General features: G+C 43.6%; 1 protein-coding gene across 1 annotated transcript in view; it reads left to right on the top strand.

Annotated features, from left to right (window-relative positions):
* Positions 1-18,223, top strand: part of efnb3b (ephrin-B3b) — a 90,923-nt gene that overhangs the window by 28,397 nt on the left and 44,303 nt on the right. Inside the window, exon 2 of the mRNA XM_085400397.1 lies at positions 13,230-13,519. Coding sequence (XP_085256523.1) covers positions 13,230-13,519 — 290 coding nt within the window. The remainder of the gene's footprint in view (positions 1-13,229; positions 13,520-18,223) is intronic.

The raw sequence follows: 18,223 nt of genomic DNA, 5'->3' as shown, positions 1-18,223 counted from the left end.
CCTCTCTCACACTCTTTTTCTCTCTTTCTCATAAACTCATGTGCGCACACACAGCTGTCAGGGCCCGCAGCACTCTGTCACCGCACACCTCCACTAGACCACCTTAATGGGACCAATCCAGACTGCTGCAAATCATCCGGAGTACACGCTGAAAATGGAAGAGAAAGGGGAAGTGGGGAGGGGAGGTGAGAGGAAAAGAGATATAGGAGCGGGAAGAAATGGTGGTTTGAGACAGTGTAGCAGGGCGGAGACAGAAAAAAGCCGAGAAGATGGAGAACATCTGAGGAGGGAAGTAAAAAAAAGGAGTAGAGTATGATTTTAGGCTCACATGATCACCCACAGGGATGGTTAGGTTTCTTTGTGGAACAGTTCGAAAGCTTTTGGACCCCCCCAAAAAACCTGTCTGTGGCTTTACGGTTGCTGGTTAATCATCGAGTTCATTTTCAGAGAGAAACTAAACACTTAGGGGGAAATTGCACCTTTCTTTATGGGATGAGAATAATCTCCAGTTTCTTAAACCAAACAAATCGTTTTATAACCTGTTAGATTTTCTCAAGCAATCGTAAAGCTGAAACTGAGCCTGTTTTTATAGAGTTAATGCTTGAGAGATAGGTGACTTTTACAGGTCGGTCAGTGCCTCGATTGGGTCTCGGTGATTTCACAGACTGTAGTCAGGAATCCTGAATGATATTAGGAAAACACGATTTATTAAAAACACACACAAACGCAATGAAATTAGATGTAAATCTAACAGAAAATTAGCATATGTTAGTGTTTTAAAGAGAAACCATGTTTTTACTCTTGGGCACCACTAGACTAGCTTTGCATGATTCACGGCTCAAAATCATCCTTATTTGTGTTACACTGGGTCTCATACGACCTCAGTTCTTGCATTTTCTGAAACAAGGTATCGTAACTCCATTACCCTCCTTTTAAAGCAACTTTCTTCTGATTGGCTGCCCCTCAAAAACAGAAAACTTGGTCTCAGATTTATTAAACTGGACAAAACAGCGCGTGAGTGCAATCCCGAAATGGCGCTGATAGATGTGGTTTAGTTTTGATTTACGAAAAGTTTTTGCAAACACAGGCGCAGCTGGTTCGTTTAAATATCAGTTTCAAAACAATTAGGTCAGTTTTGTTTTTTGGCATGAAATATCAGCACAGTTGATGCAACAGTTATTGAATGAGTTTGCGCGTTTGATTTAATTATTCTTCTCCCGATATTTTGCACCTTGAGAAAGGAACTTCTAGAGATACATACGCAGCCGCAGTCACGAAAATCTCAAAGTTATCACTTCTTACACGTAATCTTGCCACTGTGTTCTCTTTGAAAACGCCAAAACCCAGTTTGTGTTGCTGTAACGAGTTGATAAATCTGGCCCTAGAAGAGCAGCAGCTTTAGCTTTTGGCTAATCATTCCCTGTCTCCTTCCCGTCTTGTACATGCGTAGAAATCTAATATAAAGCTTTGGCCGTGTGTAATATTTGCATCCACCACTAAAAGCGACATTTTTCTTGGTTGATAATTATGTGTGGATGTTTTTCATTGTTCCATTTTTGTTCTAGGGAGACACTTTGGAGGAAACAGCAATCGTTGTAAAGCTGCAAACGCATTAGGTGATATATACCTGGGTGAAGAGAGGGAGAGAGAAAACAAGACTTTAATGAAGAAAGGTATAGAGAGGTGGAGAGGCAGAGCAAGGAGGGGAGGCTCTTTGAGGCATGAGAGATGGAGTGCAGTGCGGCGTCTAGAGCTCACTTTTAGCGAATGTTTGGAGGAGTCAAAAGACGCCACGAACAAAAGTTCTGAGCCAAAGACGCGGGAGCAGAAACATAAAAAATACAGGAACAAGGATGTAAATGAGAGGGAGAGATGACGAAGAAGAAGGGAAGGAGATGTTTGCTTGAGAAAAGTTTCTGTTGACCTGGATATGGCTGCGTTGCTCAGCTCTGTTCAAAGAGGGAAAATAATCTTTTTCCATAGCTGCTTAGTTAGTTCTCGCTTCTCTTTATGATGCAGCTACAAGTTTCAACTTAATGCGATACGCTCGTCTGCTGCATTGTATCGTATGGGATGGTATTGAGCGCAGCAGGAGCACAGCAGCATGGGAGATGAAGGGTGTGTGTGTGTGTTTATGAGGGAGACAAACATAGCGAGCGCCTCTGTGTGTGTGTGTACGTGCTCTTTGCAAATGCCAAGGCATCCAGCGTGCCTCCATCCTGTGTCTCTGTGGTTATCCGGGTTGTGATATGTACTGGATGTGACACCGACGCTGCAGCATTCTGGACCGCCTCCGGACAGCAGAACGAGTGTGTATGAGTGTGCGTGCGTGTGTGTAAGAGATGACAAGGACGGAGTTACCTTCAAAGTCCCACGATGCCAGCTAACTATTCAAACAAGGCTCTGCATCTCTACCTGCCCACTGCCACCTCCCGCCTCCCTCTGCCTCTCTTTTCTCTCCCCTGCAAGCCTCCTCGGTGCTGCTTTCCCTTTCCCTTCACCACCTCTTCTCCTCTCGTCCCCTCCCGTTTCGCCCTCCCTCCCCCTCTTGCCATATGGAACACATTACAAGCGTTGTCGTTTCTCACCACCGACATTCCTGAGGGCTTTCCACCACTCACTGACTTTACATCAACCTTGTGCTCCTCTTTCCTTGTTCACGCTGTTGTTCATAGTCAGCTTATCTTTTGTCATTTCTCTCCTCGTTTTCTTTTTAACCTTTCAATATCCAGTTCCCCTCTTTTATTTCCCTACGTGTAGGTAACATGTATGTGATTTTTCACTTCTGGGCCAAGAAAACATTCACTGTGCCCTGGTGTTGACACATCTTTTGAATTTTACAGATTTACACATGTTTAAGTTAAAACCTGCCCTTTTGGCTCTGTTTTGGCCTCCTCCAATTCCTAAAGGAATTGCTAGATCACCGTGTCAATGCATTCTCAGCAGGGCATCAAATACTGGCCTTCTGTCATGCGCTCCTCTCACACTGGTGGCTTGATGTGGCAGTGTTTAACGGTATGCTTTTCAGGAGTGATGAAGTCAAGTTGGATTAATTTTGATTTGCTGATGAAGCTCATTTGGATTCACAAGGCTTAGGCACTTAAACTCTTCCGTCTGGCGGGAGAATCCTTTCAAAAGTTGCATTCAAAGGCTCAGACTGTGCGGCGAAGGCCCCAGAGGTGAGCGCAGACAGGAGATCCGTGAGCGAGGTTGTTTTGCTGGAGAGTGGGCAGGCAGGAAAACCAGATTGGACAGCAAGAGTCTGAGCTGCTGGCTGGCATGCGTAGGGAATCTGGAGCAGAACAAGAATCGAGGTTAGCAACTTGGAAAACATATTTAGAGAGAAAGCAAGTTTCACCAGAGAGCCTGAACAACATCACCGGCTATAAAGGCTGTTGGAGCGGTCTGTAGGAGAGTGGGCGCGAGAGCTGGTCCTCATGTACTGCAGGTAAGTGATGATAGGATCGATGCGCCGGCTTACAGAGGAGTGGAAATCACAGGGTAGCCACACCTGTAGGAAGGCACCATAGAGATTAACAACAAAAGTACTTGCTTATAAAAGGATGCTTACCCATATAATTTTTAATTTGGTGCAAAGAAGTCGTTTACAAGCGTTTTCGTGTGACAAGTTGGTTCCCTGTTGCCGTCAACACATTGCATCACAGCCCCGACCTTTAAGCGTACCTTCTTTGAGGCGCACTTTGACAGCACTGCCGTATTTGATGCCCACGTTCAATCGTTGGTTTGATCTACAGAAAGCAGCCTCTTGCAGTGGCTGAAAATGACTAACAAAAAGCATCCTCATTGGTGCTTCTTTGTACGACACTTAGAGCTCAAAGACGCCATATTTTTCCAGTGTTTCTCATGTTTCTTTTGTAAAATATATTCCCAAATCAAACTCTGTCAGACGTGTTTGCTATCTTTGGAAACTTTGCGACGTCCACTAGAATTAAAGAAAGAAATGCGTTATTTTGCCGACGTGATTTACTGCCCAGCATAAATCTCCGGCCACCCTGTGGGACGCTGCGAGACGAAGACGATGAGCTCGTTTTACAATGTTGAAATTACTCCCCGCTATGTATGTGATATATACCGCTAAAGATAAAACACAAGTTCTTGGAAGGAAAGCGAGCTTGGGAGATTCATTCTCCCTCTTCTACCCCTGCCTCCCCCCCTACTCCCCCGCCAAACTCACATCCATTTCACCATTTCATCCATAATAGAAATGTTCAGAGGTATCTGGGCCATGCCTTCTAGAGAGACTCAAACTCTCATCAATTTACATTATAGCTCTCTCTTCTCCCCCTCTGTCTCTTCCGAACCCTTCTCTGTCTCCCTCCACCTCGTACAAATGCGTCTCTATCTCTCTCCAGCTCTATACACACAGTCAAAGACCACTTTCTGCAGCTCTTCTCCAGGGTATATGGTTCTTTAATGAAGACAGTAATAATGATTATGGATATTTTAAAACCGTCTGTCTGCCCCGCGCACTGATGGGAGCAGAAACTGCAGTGTCTGCGTGCAAAAGGTCCTGTCAGATGATGCAGAATTTGGAACAGCTAAATCATAATCATCAGCCATTATTTCCTAGCAACAGCTTAAGATGACAAATAATGTGTCAAAAGTTCAGGAATTCAATGATTTCCTTTACTCGAGAAGCTACAGCCACAGGTTTTTTTTTCTTTAATATAAACGTGTCAGGCTGATGTTTGTGTCTGTGTGAAAACCGCAAGCACGGTATTAATATATTATAAGATGACTCTGCACACGGGTGCCGCTGAAGATGATAATAGCAATTTTTTGAAGCTAGGCCTCGAGTTCAACCTGCAAAACGGTTTTCAGACATGCTCTGAAAAGCCCCCTTTTTAGTTGCAGAAGTGATCAAAGATGAGGTCAAGATAAAAGAGCACAACACGAGTAACATTTAAAAGCTCCTGAATCATTTATCGCACGCCTATCAGACGGAGCGGCGGGCAAAAGGGATGTAGGTGAGACGTGAAGAGGACAACAGGTCAAGTGGACGAAGGCGCGGCTCCCGCGAACAAGTATAAAAGAAAGATTGGGCCGAATTCATGTTCCATATACTCCTGACCATGTGTTTTACGTTACGTGTTGTTGGTGTTTCTGGGGTTCTGATTGCTGCAGCAGAAGAGTGGAAAATGATAGCTGATCCTTCTCTGTGTGGGTTCTCTGCAGAGCAGGAAAAAGAAGAAGAAAAAATCGCTTCACCGTAGCAAGTGATTTAATCCAGCATTGAGGCTTGAAATAATATTTTCCCTAAAGTGGGTAATGCAGTCTGTCAGCGGAGTGAGATAATTTTGCATTTCCAAATCTTTTAAATCATTTTATTCATACCTGAGGAGTAATTATTTATTCTTTCAAGACTTTAATGCTTGTTTGATAGAAAATTCATTAAAGTGCACTGGAAGAAAATTAATTATGGTGCAGGATCCACCGCGCGAAGCTCCGTGTGTTTTCATCAGGTTTAAAGATTCCATGAAGGCTCGAGTGACATGTTCAAAATGGACATTTGTGTGTGTGTGTGTGTGTGTGTGTGTGTGTGTGTGTGTGTGTTTGCTCATTGTGGCACACTTTAGAAAGCACCTCTCCAGCAAATGAGACCCAGCGGATTTACTTTAGACAGCTACTAGATGGCCTGCAGGTGTTGCAGCAGCTCAGTGGGCCTGTCTACGTGCGCGCTCGTCCTGTAGAGTGTGTATTCCTCCCGTAGCCGATCGGTTTGCTACTCTTTAGTGTGCGTGCCCCCCCGCCGTGCGTTTGACAGCGTGTGTACATTAATGGTGGGTTTGGGTGCAGGGAGGGGGGCTGCACTGAGGGCCCCTGTGTGTGTGATTACACTGTGTATACCATGAGATTAGCGCAGACAGCTTTATGCGCAGAGGCCGCCATAAATCTCACCCCCTCTCCAACTCTCGAACGCCACAGAACCCAATACCGCCGTCGTTTATTATTCTCTAATAGATCGGTCCTTTGCTGTCTCTCCTTGGCTTCCCGCTCACACCAGGTTGTGGTTAGCTCAAGGACAAAACCGCCTCAGAGGACGGTAGGAGGTTAAAGTTTAGAAGAGTTTCGAGTAAATCCTCCAGACTGATTTCATTTTGGTTTGTTTTGTGTTCTCCGCCAACTCCAGTGTCCGCTCCCATTTCTTTTCTTCTCCTTCTTTTTTTTTTCGCCCTAGCCTTTTATTTTTCCACATTTGTTGCAGTTGCAATCTGTCCAACTCCCTTGCTTTCTCTTTGTCCTTATGTGTTTACTCTGATGCTTTATCACTTGGAATCCCACCTCTCTCTTTTGTCTCTCGCCTTATTTTTTTCTGTTTTTTTTCCAGCATCCATTCTGATTTTTTTCCCCTCTCGTGGACTGGGCGCTCACACTCCTATGCCCTTCCAACATCCCCCAAACCTCACCTCCCGTAGCATATTCCTCAAGTTCACACAGACATACATTTCAAACACGCCCCATCCCTTGTCCTCCCCCTCTTCCGACTGCACCTGTGTGCCCGGCTTTGGTCTGGACACGGCTCAGGTTGCCTCTGTGGAATCTGGGAAATGTTCGAGCTGTCCGATATGCCACCTAGAGCAGGTAGATAGACGGAGGCGGGGAGGACGCTCAAAAGTCCTTTTTGGTTGATTTTAAACCATCTCCTCTCGGTTTAAAATGTAAAAGAAACCAAGTGGCTACTGCATTATAATAGTGGTAGAGAGTGGGACAGGGAGGAGCGGGAGAATGGGAAGCAGGAGGTGTGAGAGGTCGGAGGAGTTGGGAGGGAGGGGTCAGGGAGACTGACACTTGAGTCTTCTCAGCTCGACTCGGGAGTCGTGGCAGGGTGACGCTTGGGTTGAGAAAATGATGTTTCTGCCCTCATAAAAGAGCTCCAAAGAAGAAAAGATTGTAATGCTCACATCCCCCTCCTCCCTCCCCTCCTCTCCATCTCTTCTACTCACGGCCTTCTCCTTTCTCCTCCCCCACCCCCCTCAGTGTCACCTCTGGCCCCCTCCAACCTCCCACGCCATGTTTCAAAGTGTGGCCACATGAATGGCTCTATTGTTAATGGCCGAGAGAAAGGGGAAGGAGAGAGACTGGACGGCAAAAGAGATGAGAGCGAGCGAGAGAGGATTTAAAAAAATAGAAGCAGACACTGAGAGAGAGAGAGAGTCTCTGTCAGAGCGTAATGTGGCAAAGAAGAAAAGAGTAAAGGGAAAACGTAATGTTGCTCAGGGCTGTCTCTGAATGGGATGATTTATTTAGATGTGGTCACAGATGAACTCTATAAAGTTGTTTATAAGTTCACCTCACTTCACTTTTCCCACTCCGGCTCTCCATCCTCCCCTCTTGTGCGTGCTTCCCTTTTTTTCCTCTGGAAGTTTAACAGCCTTGTGGCACCTCTGAGATTCTGAGGGCTCTAAAAATTAAATGGCGCTTTCTGGCTAGACTTTTTTTTTTTTTTTCAAAGGCGGATTTAAACATATCCACCTTATAAAAAAAGAGTTTAAGTGATGTTTGAATGCAGCCCAGGACACTGAAGGCCTCACACGGAGGGCATGGAAAGCATGCCTCTGAGATAAATACACAGCATTTTCCCCCTTACCGCATGATTAGATTGGGACAAGGTCTCCCTAACTCCATCCTGTTTACACTGCACATAGACACTATCATTCACTCACAAACGCAGGGTTAACCCGGGTTAACTCGGCAAATCTGACACCCTGAGCATGGAGCCTATCAGAAAATTGAGTTCTGTTGCAGGAATAGGCTGGAATTCACCATCACTCTCCATCTTTCTGCCCTCCTTTCCTCCACCCTTTCTATTTTCCCCCATTTGTTTTGGCCTCCTCTTCCACGTTATATTTTAGGACCTTGTTCTCATCCTCTGTGGGCTGCTTGTGGCCGTGTTTCCTTTCTGCTTGTTCTCCACGTCTCTTTGTTGTCGCTACATACCTTGCCTAACGTGTTCGATTTTTATTTGGATTTTTTTTGTCCACACTCCTTCCTCTCTCTCGTTCACTTCACTGATTTCTCCGTCTTTCTTCCTGCCGTTCTTTTAAAGCACCGCACCTGCCCAGTGGCATTTTACCTCTAAGAGCATTCTGTGTGTGTCTGTGTGCGTTTTCTCAGCCACTCTGCAATGCAGCTCAGCTCTGACTCAGGGTACCATCAGATAGCACTCAAAGAATGCGTCACGCAGGAAGCTAAAGGTGCTTGTTGCTGTTAAGGTGTGTTCATGTGTGTGCTAGTGTTCATGTTTAGGAAAAAATAAACCCAAGTGTGTCTGTGTGTGTTTGGATGTGGGTGGATGTGCTTGGGCAAACCTTTTGTGTTGAGCAGAAGGGCATTTGTATGGGTTTGTGTATGTGTTGAATAGATTTTTCTGATTAGGCTGTGCTACACAAGCCTCAGGAACTAACACCATGTTTATAGTTCTTGCTCTATAAATGGCATGAGTACATGTGCTCACCAGTCTGAAGCCGACAGGAAGGTGAAATAAATGTGTGCGTGTATGCGTTGAGTGAAGCTGAGTGCCTGCCTCTCCTGTCTAAGTATTGCCTGATAACCCCGAGTGACCTGGGTAATGAGAAGTGGAACAGTGGCTTCCCAGCAGGCCTCTGGGCCCGCCTCAGCTAAAGCTCCTCCGCCGCTCAGCCTGCATTATGAAGCTTCCCTCCAGTGTACGCCCGCTAGCCAAACACACCGACAGACAGAAGAGCTTACATCTCAATTTTTAAAAAGTCTAAGGCTGTTTAGATCACATTGCTAAGAGGTAGCTGTAGCCTGCCAGCTTGCATCGTGTGATTGTGAAAGAAAAAACATACAACCAAATAAAAGAAATCCTTACATATTGGAAAGTATAATAATTTGCATGTACACCCATGTTTTTTTTACTCTGTTAGATAGCTGCGTGTCATGAATTTTATCAGAACAACTCGTTGCTCAAAACAGCCAGCAGAACTGTGTAACATGCTTTATCTTTTCTTCACTATCTTTGTTTAGCTTTGCTAACATCACAATGTTATCTGTTGGTCATACTTACTTGACAACTACAGTAAAACACTCTTCAATTACAGCTAACAGTGTTAGCATGCTAAAATGCTAACGTCAAATGGTGAAAACATTAAACATTAGCATACCGATGCAAACATTGTGTAGTGGTCTCACTTCTGGAAGCTAGTTTTAGCGTCCATTTTTAAAAGTGATTTTTAAATTCATTATCTCCATTGACTGTTTCTTATATCCTTATAAAAATACTGATATAAATTGTATAAACACCCTGAAACAAGCTAACTAGCTACAAGGTGAATCATGACGATAATAAGATGTGACTGAAGTTTAATGTTGAAGGAACTACTTATCCCATAATGCATTACACATCCTAGATTGCACAGCAAATGGCTTCTATGTATGTATGTATGTATGTATCTAGAATTTAATCAATTTTTGTATTTTTGCATGATAATAATCGTTTGTCCCTGACTGCATTCCCCATTCTTGTGGTTTCTGAAGTTTGGCGCTAACTCAGTTACCTGACATTTGCAGGTTTAAGCACTTTTTGTTAGTACTACAGACATTCACCAATCAGAGATGTTTCAGTTTGGGATTGTTTGCAGAGTCGTTTGTTGAAGTGTTTCTCTTTAGACAAAGTTTGATATCATACAGGGTTGTGGTTTCTAAAGAAGTGCATGTCAGCATTTCTTGGTGCCAGAGCTCGTAGTAAGTCTTCTTTGCATGGTGCAGCATTATGGCTCATAATCAAAACCCTTATGGAAAACATAAATGGGATTTTTGCTTCTTCAGCAGGTAGTGTCCAATGTGGAGACCAGATAATCTTATTTTACTAAAGCTAAGAAAACTCAGATTAGCGACAGTAGTTGTTTACTTTCAGGGTTCCTGAAAAAGTATCAGGAAAGCCACCGCTTTACTTGTTTTGTCTCAACAGAAATCGTTAGGCCATCTGAGCCTTGGTGTAGCCTCGGAAATATGTAGCTCTAACAACACTTCAACCAAATTGCGTGAGATGCGTAGACTTGAGCGTTTTTTGGAGCTTAACCCACAATTGACACTAAAAATCATTATACTTTCTCTATAGTCTTTACTGCGACTGGATTTCATTAGTATGACTTTAGCGAGCCCACATATGCAGAACAACAGGCAGTATTAATTTGCTGGGATACTCATTTAATCCCTACAACTGAGCTAATAAGAAACATATTGTAAGTGGAAAAAAAAGTCATGCTAGATAATTTTATTACCAAAAGTCAAATAGTTTTCAGTCCTACCTAATATCATTATGGACTGGTATGATCTCTTTGTTGTCTTTTAAAGGAGGCTATGAAAGGAAAATCCTTGATAAGCAAACAATTTATGCGTTAGTGAAAAGTGTGAACAATATTTTTTTTTAATTAACAAACGAAACTGTCACTTGATGTTTATGTGAGAGCAGCAGTATGTAGCCTGTCTCCCTTTGACAGAGCAGTTATGTAACATGCTTCATTGTCTTTGTGTGCTTTGTGATCCTGTATTGTTTATTTTTAATACTCAAACGGTTGTCTGACAGCAGAACAGAGAGAATAATTAAGCAGGTTTTAGTGCTGTGACTCCCCAGTGTTCGTGTGGATTTGTTGGAAACAGAAAACAGCGTTTGAGTCAGAGGTAACAGAAAATGGGCTCTTTAACATTACAGGCATTTGCTTCCTCCCACATCCACATCAAAGGGTCACGTAAGATTCTCTGAGAATGCTAACAGTAGAATAAATCCAGCAACCCCCCACCCCATTTGAACTTTTACTACTATAAACACTTTCCTTCTTCCTGTCAGTGGTGACATTTATTTTAACCTGAGGTAGATGGTGCATAGTTCTGTTTTCCCACTGTTAGCCAGTCATGCTAGCATGGTGCGTTAAAGTCATCGCAGGCCTCGGGGCGAGTAGCTAAGTTGATAATTCATAGTATTTGGCCTTATCAGCAAGAGATGGCCCTGTGCTGTGAGGGGGGGATGACACAGACTTAGTCATTTGTTAATTTTATGCCCCTGTGACTGCTGCGTTTCATGTTGTCTGCTCCGCAGAGACCTCTGGAAACTGTGAAGTCACAGTGAGCCCACCAGCCTTCAAACTGCAGCAGCTCTTTTCATGTAGGCTGAATTAATTTCAATTTTCGTATAAAAATCTTTCCTCAAATTCTACTCAGCGTTTACCCAGAAAAACTATTTAACTAAATTAAACACATAGCTGCACACAGAAAGCCACAAAAATGTCATGCTAGTGATAATCAACCTCACCCAGTTCTACTTTGGTGGAATTTAGTCAGCCTGCTGGATTAGAATCACATCAGGCTGAAGGTTTTCCATAGATGACAGGTGTCAACTCATCAGACGAAGCGGCACGCCGTTCATACCAAAGCAGTTGAGGGAGTGATACAGAAACAGCTAATTAGCAAACTAATTAACTGTACATACCTGAGAACTGGCTTTGGCAGCTTTGTTGATCTACAGTGAAAGTTGTCTGCCTGGTTCTTCCTCAGTGGACGTGAAGTTCTCACTTCAAGAGCTGCGGAAAAACGAGAGAAAAATGAAGTCGGGGAGAAAATGTGCATTGCAGATGAAGAGGAAAAAAAATCTCAATGTTTTGCTACAGTTTTGATAGTAACATTATGTTTGTACTACATTTTTCCTGCGTAGTTTCACATGGCGTGCACAGAGTGAAAAGTCTTCCTGTACACATGCTCTCTCTTACATGAATAATTAAGTAATTCAGTTCTTGAAATATTTTACTCGTACTTTGTCACAGATAAATAACAGCAATAAAGCAATCTGTCTCTGCAGTGAGTTGTACATCCTGTGGATAAACTCTGTAGTCTCTGTTCTGCTCTGCAGAATCTGTGACCTTAAGGTAGTGGCGCATAAACTCTCTGCCTGCTGCAAGTTCTGGTTAAAAAGACCTTCGTCTACCTACTATTGCCAGCTGCAGTATTATTCAATTCAGTTTTATTTATATAGCACCAAATCACAGCAGCAAATGCCTCAAGTTGCTTTATATTGTAAGGTAAATACCCTAAAATAATTAGGAAATAAACCCCAACAATAAGGCGACCCTCTAAGAGCAAGCACTTGGTGAAATGGGAAGGAAAAACTCCCTTTTAACAGGAAGGAAGCTCCAGCAGAAGCAGGGGGTGGGAGGGCAGCCATCTGCTGGGACTGGCTGGGTGACGGGAGGAAGACAGGCCAAAAACACACTGTGGAAGAGAGCCAGAGATTAATAATAACTAATGATTAAATGCAGAGTGGTGTGTAAGCACAAAGTGAGTGGAGAATAAACACTCAGTGCATCATGGGAATCCTCAGCAGCCTAGGCCTATGACAGCATAACTAAGGGACCGATGGAGAAAACATGAGATCATCTGTAGGCAGCCATTAATATACCTGATCAGTACATGCTAATTTTTGTGACAAAGGTAGCAAGAATAATTAGCTAAAGGAACAACAGGCCCTCTCTGAGGAAGTATAAAATAATGTAAAATTTATCATATAATGCTTAAAATAGAGCCACATATAAATAATTTCATGCTACAAATGATAAAAAAAAAAAAGCACAAGTCCTGTTAAAAAGATGTGTAAGAATCAAGGACATGTTTCTTTTCTCTGTCACAGCTGTCCCATTCAAGTAGATGAGATAACTTTGGCCAAAATAGGTATTTTTTTTAAGCGAAAAAGCTTCCTTTTGAATACTTCTGATTATTTTAATATCTGCTTAATCTCAAAGGCACCAGATTTTGATTAGTTACAAATATCTGTGAACTCACGGGGATTCGTTTACAAAAGAAAATGAGTGGTTTTCTAACAGCTGAATCCTTTCTGGCTTCAGCGGTGGTTATTTTCCCCGCGTGAATCATCAATTTGTGGTTATATTTCCTGCGTTTTTCTCCACCACCTTATGGGGTCAGCGGGGGATTGCGTGAGCTTGTGTAGTAAAAATTTATTTGTGCAGTTGACTGCACAGCAGTTCCTCTGCAAAGGCACCTGTTCCCTGTGAAGGACACAAAAACCAGGATAGGAGAAGGAGAAACGGTAGCGCTAAAGGACCCATCTGTTGCTCATTCAGCAGCAAGGACAGGTGGCTCTGAACTGTTTATAAAGACTTTAATTAATGATTCTCTGCCTTTCTCTCCCTCCGTTGCCTCCTTTCTGTTTTTTTTATCTTCGTCTCTCCTTCCTTTAGATTCAGAGACGACAAGGGCTACGTTCTGTACCCTCAGATCGGGGACCGGCTGGACCTCATCTGCCCTCCTCTGGACACCGCCAGGTCCACGCCGGAGTACGAGTTCTACAAGCTCTACCTCGTGTCGACGCGGGAGCAGGCGGACCGCTGCGAAGTGATGGGACCCACCAACATCGTGCTCACTTGCGACGAGCCCACCCGCGAACGCCGCTTCACCATCAAGTTCCAGGAGTTCTCGCCCAACCTCTGGGGCCACGAGTTCAAGAGCATGCAAGACTACTACATCATCGGTGAGTGGAGGACCCTGACCAAACGCTGGGTCGATGTGTGTATGTGCGCTTACGGGCGTGTTTGTTGAGCCTTATTTGCAGTGTGCGGTTGGTGTCGGTTGGAGGGCGGGGGGTTGTTATGATTGCATGGTTGATTTCTGATTGTGCCTGAGTGTGTTTGTTTATTTCAGAGATGATAGCGCTGATTGGGCGGGTGTGTTTACAATAATTAGGTTTGAGAATTGCGTGTGATCCAGCCCACAGGCGGAGATACAGTACAGGACATGCACTGCACTAAAAAACAAGAAACACAACAAAACAAAACATTCATGACATTTGAGGGGTTTTTTCCCCCAAATGAAGTAAGATGTAGATTTTTTCACTAACTATTTACTCACCTAAAGTTTCACCTCTGTGGGATTACCACGCTTCAAATGCAATCTGTGTTTTCTTGTCTCTTCTTGCAGTATCTCTAGATGTGCTGCATGTGTGGGATTTTGTGTTTAGCGGTTAGATTCGTATCGAGATGCTGTCGGTCGTTGCGAAGCCCTCTTTGTCCCACAGCGCCGGGCTCGGGCCTGTTTATTGTTACTGCCAGCCTTAGACGGTGACCACAGATGGTGAGGCGCAGTTTGTTTTGGTTTGTTCAAAAGGCTTGTTTGGAGTTTAGCCGTGCGGATGACCCGATGAGGTCACCGAGGCGAGCGAGGCCAGGTGTCTGTATCGGACGGAACGATCGGCGGGTAAAGTTTGCGTCAACTGAAACATGTGGGTTGTTTTTAAATGCGGACCTGGGGCCAACTGGAGCAATGCACGCAACACATAGGGATCACACTCAAGTGCATGTATACACACACGCCCACGAGTTTCTAGTACAAACACAGGCGCTGTAAAAACACCTCGGGAGTGAGACAGCGAGCAGGATAGACAAAGAAAGAGAGAGCGAGAGACCCTGATTCCCATAGCTCCCCTCCCACGCACCTGCGAGGTCTATTCACTCAGGTGTGCAAATGCTCTTTTCATTTCTTTTCGTCTGCCGGTGGAAAATAAAAACCTAAAAACGACAGAAAGAGGAGAGCTAGGAGGAGGAGGAAGCTGGGACAGAGCTAGAAAGGCAGACAGACAGAGAGAGAGAGAGAGAGTACAGAAGAGACAAAGAGAATGTAAGATTTTTCCAAGTCTGTGAAGTCCCTCGTGCCTTTTGGTGTTCCATATTTGTTCACCTGTTTCAGGTGTGCTCGGTTTTTTACTATCAGTCCACAAAAGTGGCGTGTTTGTGAAGAGAGGCGAGGCTCTGGGCACATTTCTCCTTTACCCTGCGTCGATATCAGCTCACAAGTGTCTCTCTCTGATTAGATGTGAGTGAGCGAGATAGCGCGTCGTGGTGCAGTAAACCGTCGTGTACTGTATGTACTGTAGGGACGTGTGTATTGGCGTATGTGCGCCCAGAATCTCGCCCTAATAAGTAGGGAGGAAAATGAATGCAAGCCTCACTTCCTGGTAGATGAATTAGTAACGGACTCAATATTGAGAGGACCCGAGCAGCCATCGAGTATCACAGGAATGTTGTCCTGTGGTTTCAGTAATCCGGTTTTGAAGCCTTGAGTTTGGTATTCCGACTCGCAGCATCTTTGTTTTTGTAGCTACAAGCGACCATATTTGTATAAGAAGGCGCACGCTAAGTTATTAGCTAACCTTAGAAAGCTTTAATAGGAAAAACACAATTCAAAAACTGTATTGCTTAGACATAGATACCTGCTAATTAGTTCCAAGTAACAAACAAATACAACAGTAGAACGTTACTAATGGCACAAATGTAGATAAAGAAATCAAATGCAGTAACTAGTAGACAGATACTGATATATCCACCTGATAGTCAAAGTAAGCATGTCCTATGTGATACATAACTTTACAAGGGGGCACGCCTTTTATAATTCAATTTAAGCAGATAAGTCGTATAAATAAATCTCCTCTCGCTGTTGTCCTGAAGGGGGTTTATTTATAGAGACTAAAGTCAGGCTGCAAACTGTTTTATTTCTCACAGAAAGTTGGAAATTTTAACATGAAAATCTAAGAGATTGACTCTCTGTTGCAGACTGCCACAAGTGGTCTTTAGAGGAACTGTAGTTTTAATTTTTTTTAATAGAAATGTAGACAAAACATGACCTGAAATGTGTTCCCATTTTCATGTCTTTCTATCTTGACTGTTCCCTGTCATACTTACACGACTGAACAGTTAAAGATGTCGAACACGCCCAGTTCCCTCCACGTAAGAAGAGTCAAAGTAGAATTTAGTTGTTGCCATGAAACATTTTGCGGGGCCGCGTAGGTGTAGGGTTCACATCTTTTCCTCCGACCTTTTATTTCGCTCCCCCTCTCTTCTGTACCCCAACCTGACAACCAGGTGTCCAGAGATAGAAACACCTTTATCTCCACTCACAGCCCAGACTGATCGATTGACAGCTCCAGCCCGATCGATGACGGCTGCAGCACAAGGTCACGCGCGCACTCTCGCTCTCATACGCACACGCAGAGGTTTACTCCCAGATTCGTAGAGAGACTCGGATAGGTGAGGGGGAGTATCCGATCGTAGAGAGCATTCGGTCCTGATAACTTATTGACGACATCGAGAGATCGCTTGTGTTTAGTGAGCAACCGGGCTTTGATCATGTGTCCTTAATGAAGAATCGCACCGAGTCTCTTACCAGAGCTTGTGTGTACTTAATGAGGTTGTGAGATAATTAATAACTGCTAATCCTGCTGCTAATTTAGTGCCACATATCTGCTGTCGCCTGTGTGCTAACCCTATAGGGAGGATATTGCACACGCTGAACACAGCGTGAACTATGGCTTGTCCCTGAATTTAGTTAAATGTATGTTTGCGGGCGTGTGTAAAGGCACCGATGTATGCAGAAGCCTCAGGGAAATCTGGTTTTAATTAACCTATAGCATAGTGTGATTTAATTTGCACACTGCAGACTGGGCACAAGCGAAAAGCATATGCGTGGTAATGCGGAGTTGCTGGCTGGTGGAACAGCAGGAGGAAACTCGGCAGTAGAGGTTAATTTAAAGTTAAACCTATTACAGATTACCTGTAACTTGCTTAAAGCCCACTGGGTGATTAGTTTCCCCTGCAGTTTGGCTCTCGAGTAAACACGCGGTAAATCAAAGCAGAAGCTCCGTGATTTGATTTTCACATTGCAGTCGTCGACAAGTGCCGTCACTGATCATCGCACGGGAAAATAACCCTTACGCGTCGACGAAAATCTCACAAGGAATCTGGAAAAAGGGGAAACTTGTTTTTGCAGTGTCTAACACGTCACAGATGCTGCTGCTTTGTAATCAAATTACTTGAATCCTATTAAATGTTATTCTTCACTTCCGTATCCTGGGGAGAGGAGCGAAGCAGCGGGGAAATTGATTTGTCATACTTATTGATTGATGTTTGCATTCATAACATGAGGTCAGAGTTTATGTAAGCCCATTTCTCTGTCACGCTCTCCCGTCTTGTGTTTTGCCGCTTGCTCGTCTTCTCCACCGTTTTAGTTTTTTTTTAACCCCTTTTACAAACAAACACACACACACACACACACACACACACACACACACACACACACACACACACACACACACACACACACACACACACACTCAGTGCATCAACCCCATGCATGCATGAGCAGACACACAGCTTATTGGATTTACAACTAAAAAGACACTTTAGGGAAATTATTACGAAACTTCCTTTTTTTTCACTTCACTCTGGCGAACCCAAGTTATGTTAATTGTTCCTCTTTTGTTTATCTGCTTTTGGACTTTTGTGTTTAAAAAAAATAAATCAACGTGCTCTCCAGACCGGTTGCTGTGCCTTGCTGGATAATCCACAGACCTCACTATGAACTGCTTTTATCTGAAGCGACAGTCCCAATAAAATCTGAGGACAGTGTGTATTATGGATTAGCCAGAGCTTTTTGTAATTTTGGCGAACATATCCTTAAGCACCCAGTTTCTTACAGATTAATTCAAAGTGACAAAGGTGCACGCTGTATTATCTTGGGAGTGTTTGTTTACAGATAAGCCTTATGCGATATTGAAATGCATTTGCAGAAGAAGGACGAGGACAGAAAATGATCATGGGCTGTATATCAAAGAAGGATAAGCCCGATGCTTTGACCTGTTGGTTTTTGACCTTGAGAACGTTTAAGCTTCTGGTTTAGCTCCATTTTCTGGAACCAGAAGTCACAATGAGATTGGATTATTGAGTGGATCGTCAATCCATCAGCTAATGCTAGCAAATATTATGTGACTTAGATCTCAGATCAGTGGAGGTAAAGCTCCCTCTGTCTTGGTACACCTCTCTATCGACTTTAAACCTTAACAAAATTCAAAAGGATTAATTATTTAAAAATTGATTCAATCAATCAACCAACCAACCAACCAACCCCAGTGAGTTTCTTTTGTATCAGGCTGTAAACATAGAAGTCTTTGAGGACTCACTCACCTCTAGAGGAAGCCTTAAGTGGTCACTGGAAGAAATGCAGTTTTTGGTATGTCTGCATTAGCTGTATTTCTAATCTGAGGTTGGTACTTGTCAAAAATGTTCACTTTCAAAACTTGTACGTTGATCTCACTTAAATGTGCTTTCCTGTAATTCTTTATTGTGTTGTAATTCAATATGGCCCTGGTCCTGGGACCTCACACATAAATTTAAAGCCAGAGGCGAGG

Source organism: Rhamphochromis longiceps, linkage group LG3 (assembly GCF_057381845.1).
Source record: "Rhamphochromis longiceps isolate RC_006_pf linkage group LG3, R_longiceps_female_GT1.1, whole genome shotgun sequence".
NCBI classification, from domain to species: Eukaryota; Metazoa; Chordata; class Actinopteri; order Cichliformes; family Cichlidae; genus Rhamphochromis; species Rhamphochromis longiceps.
Note: the sequence above shows the minus strand (reverse complement) of the source record. Positions and strands in the feature narration are given on the sequence as shown.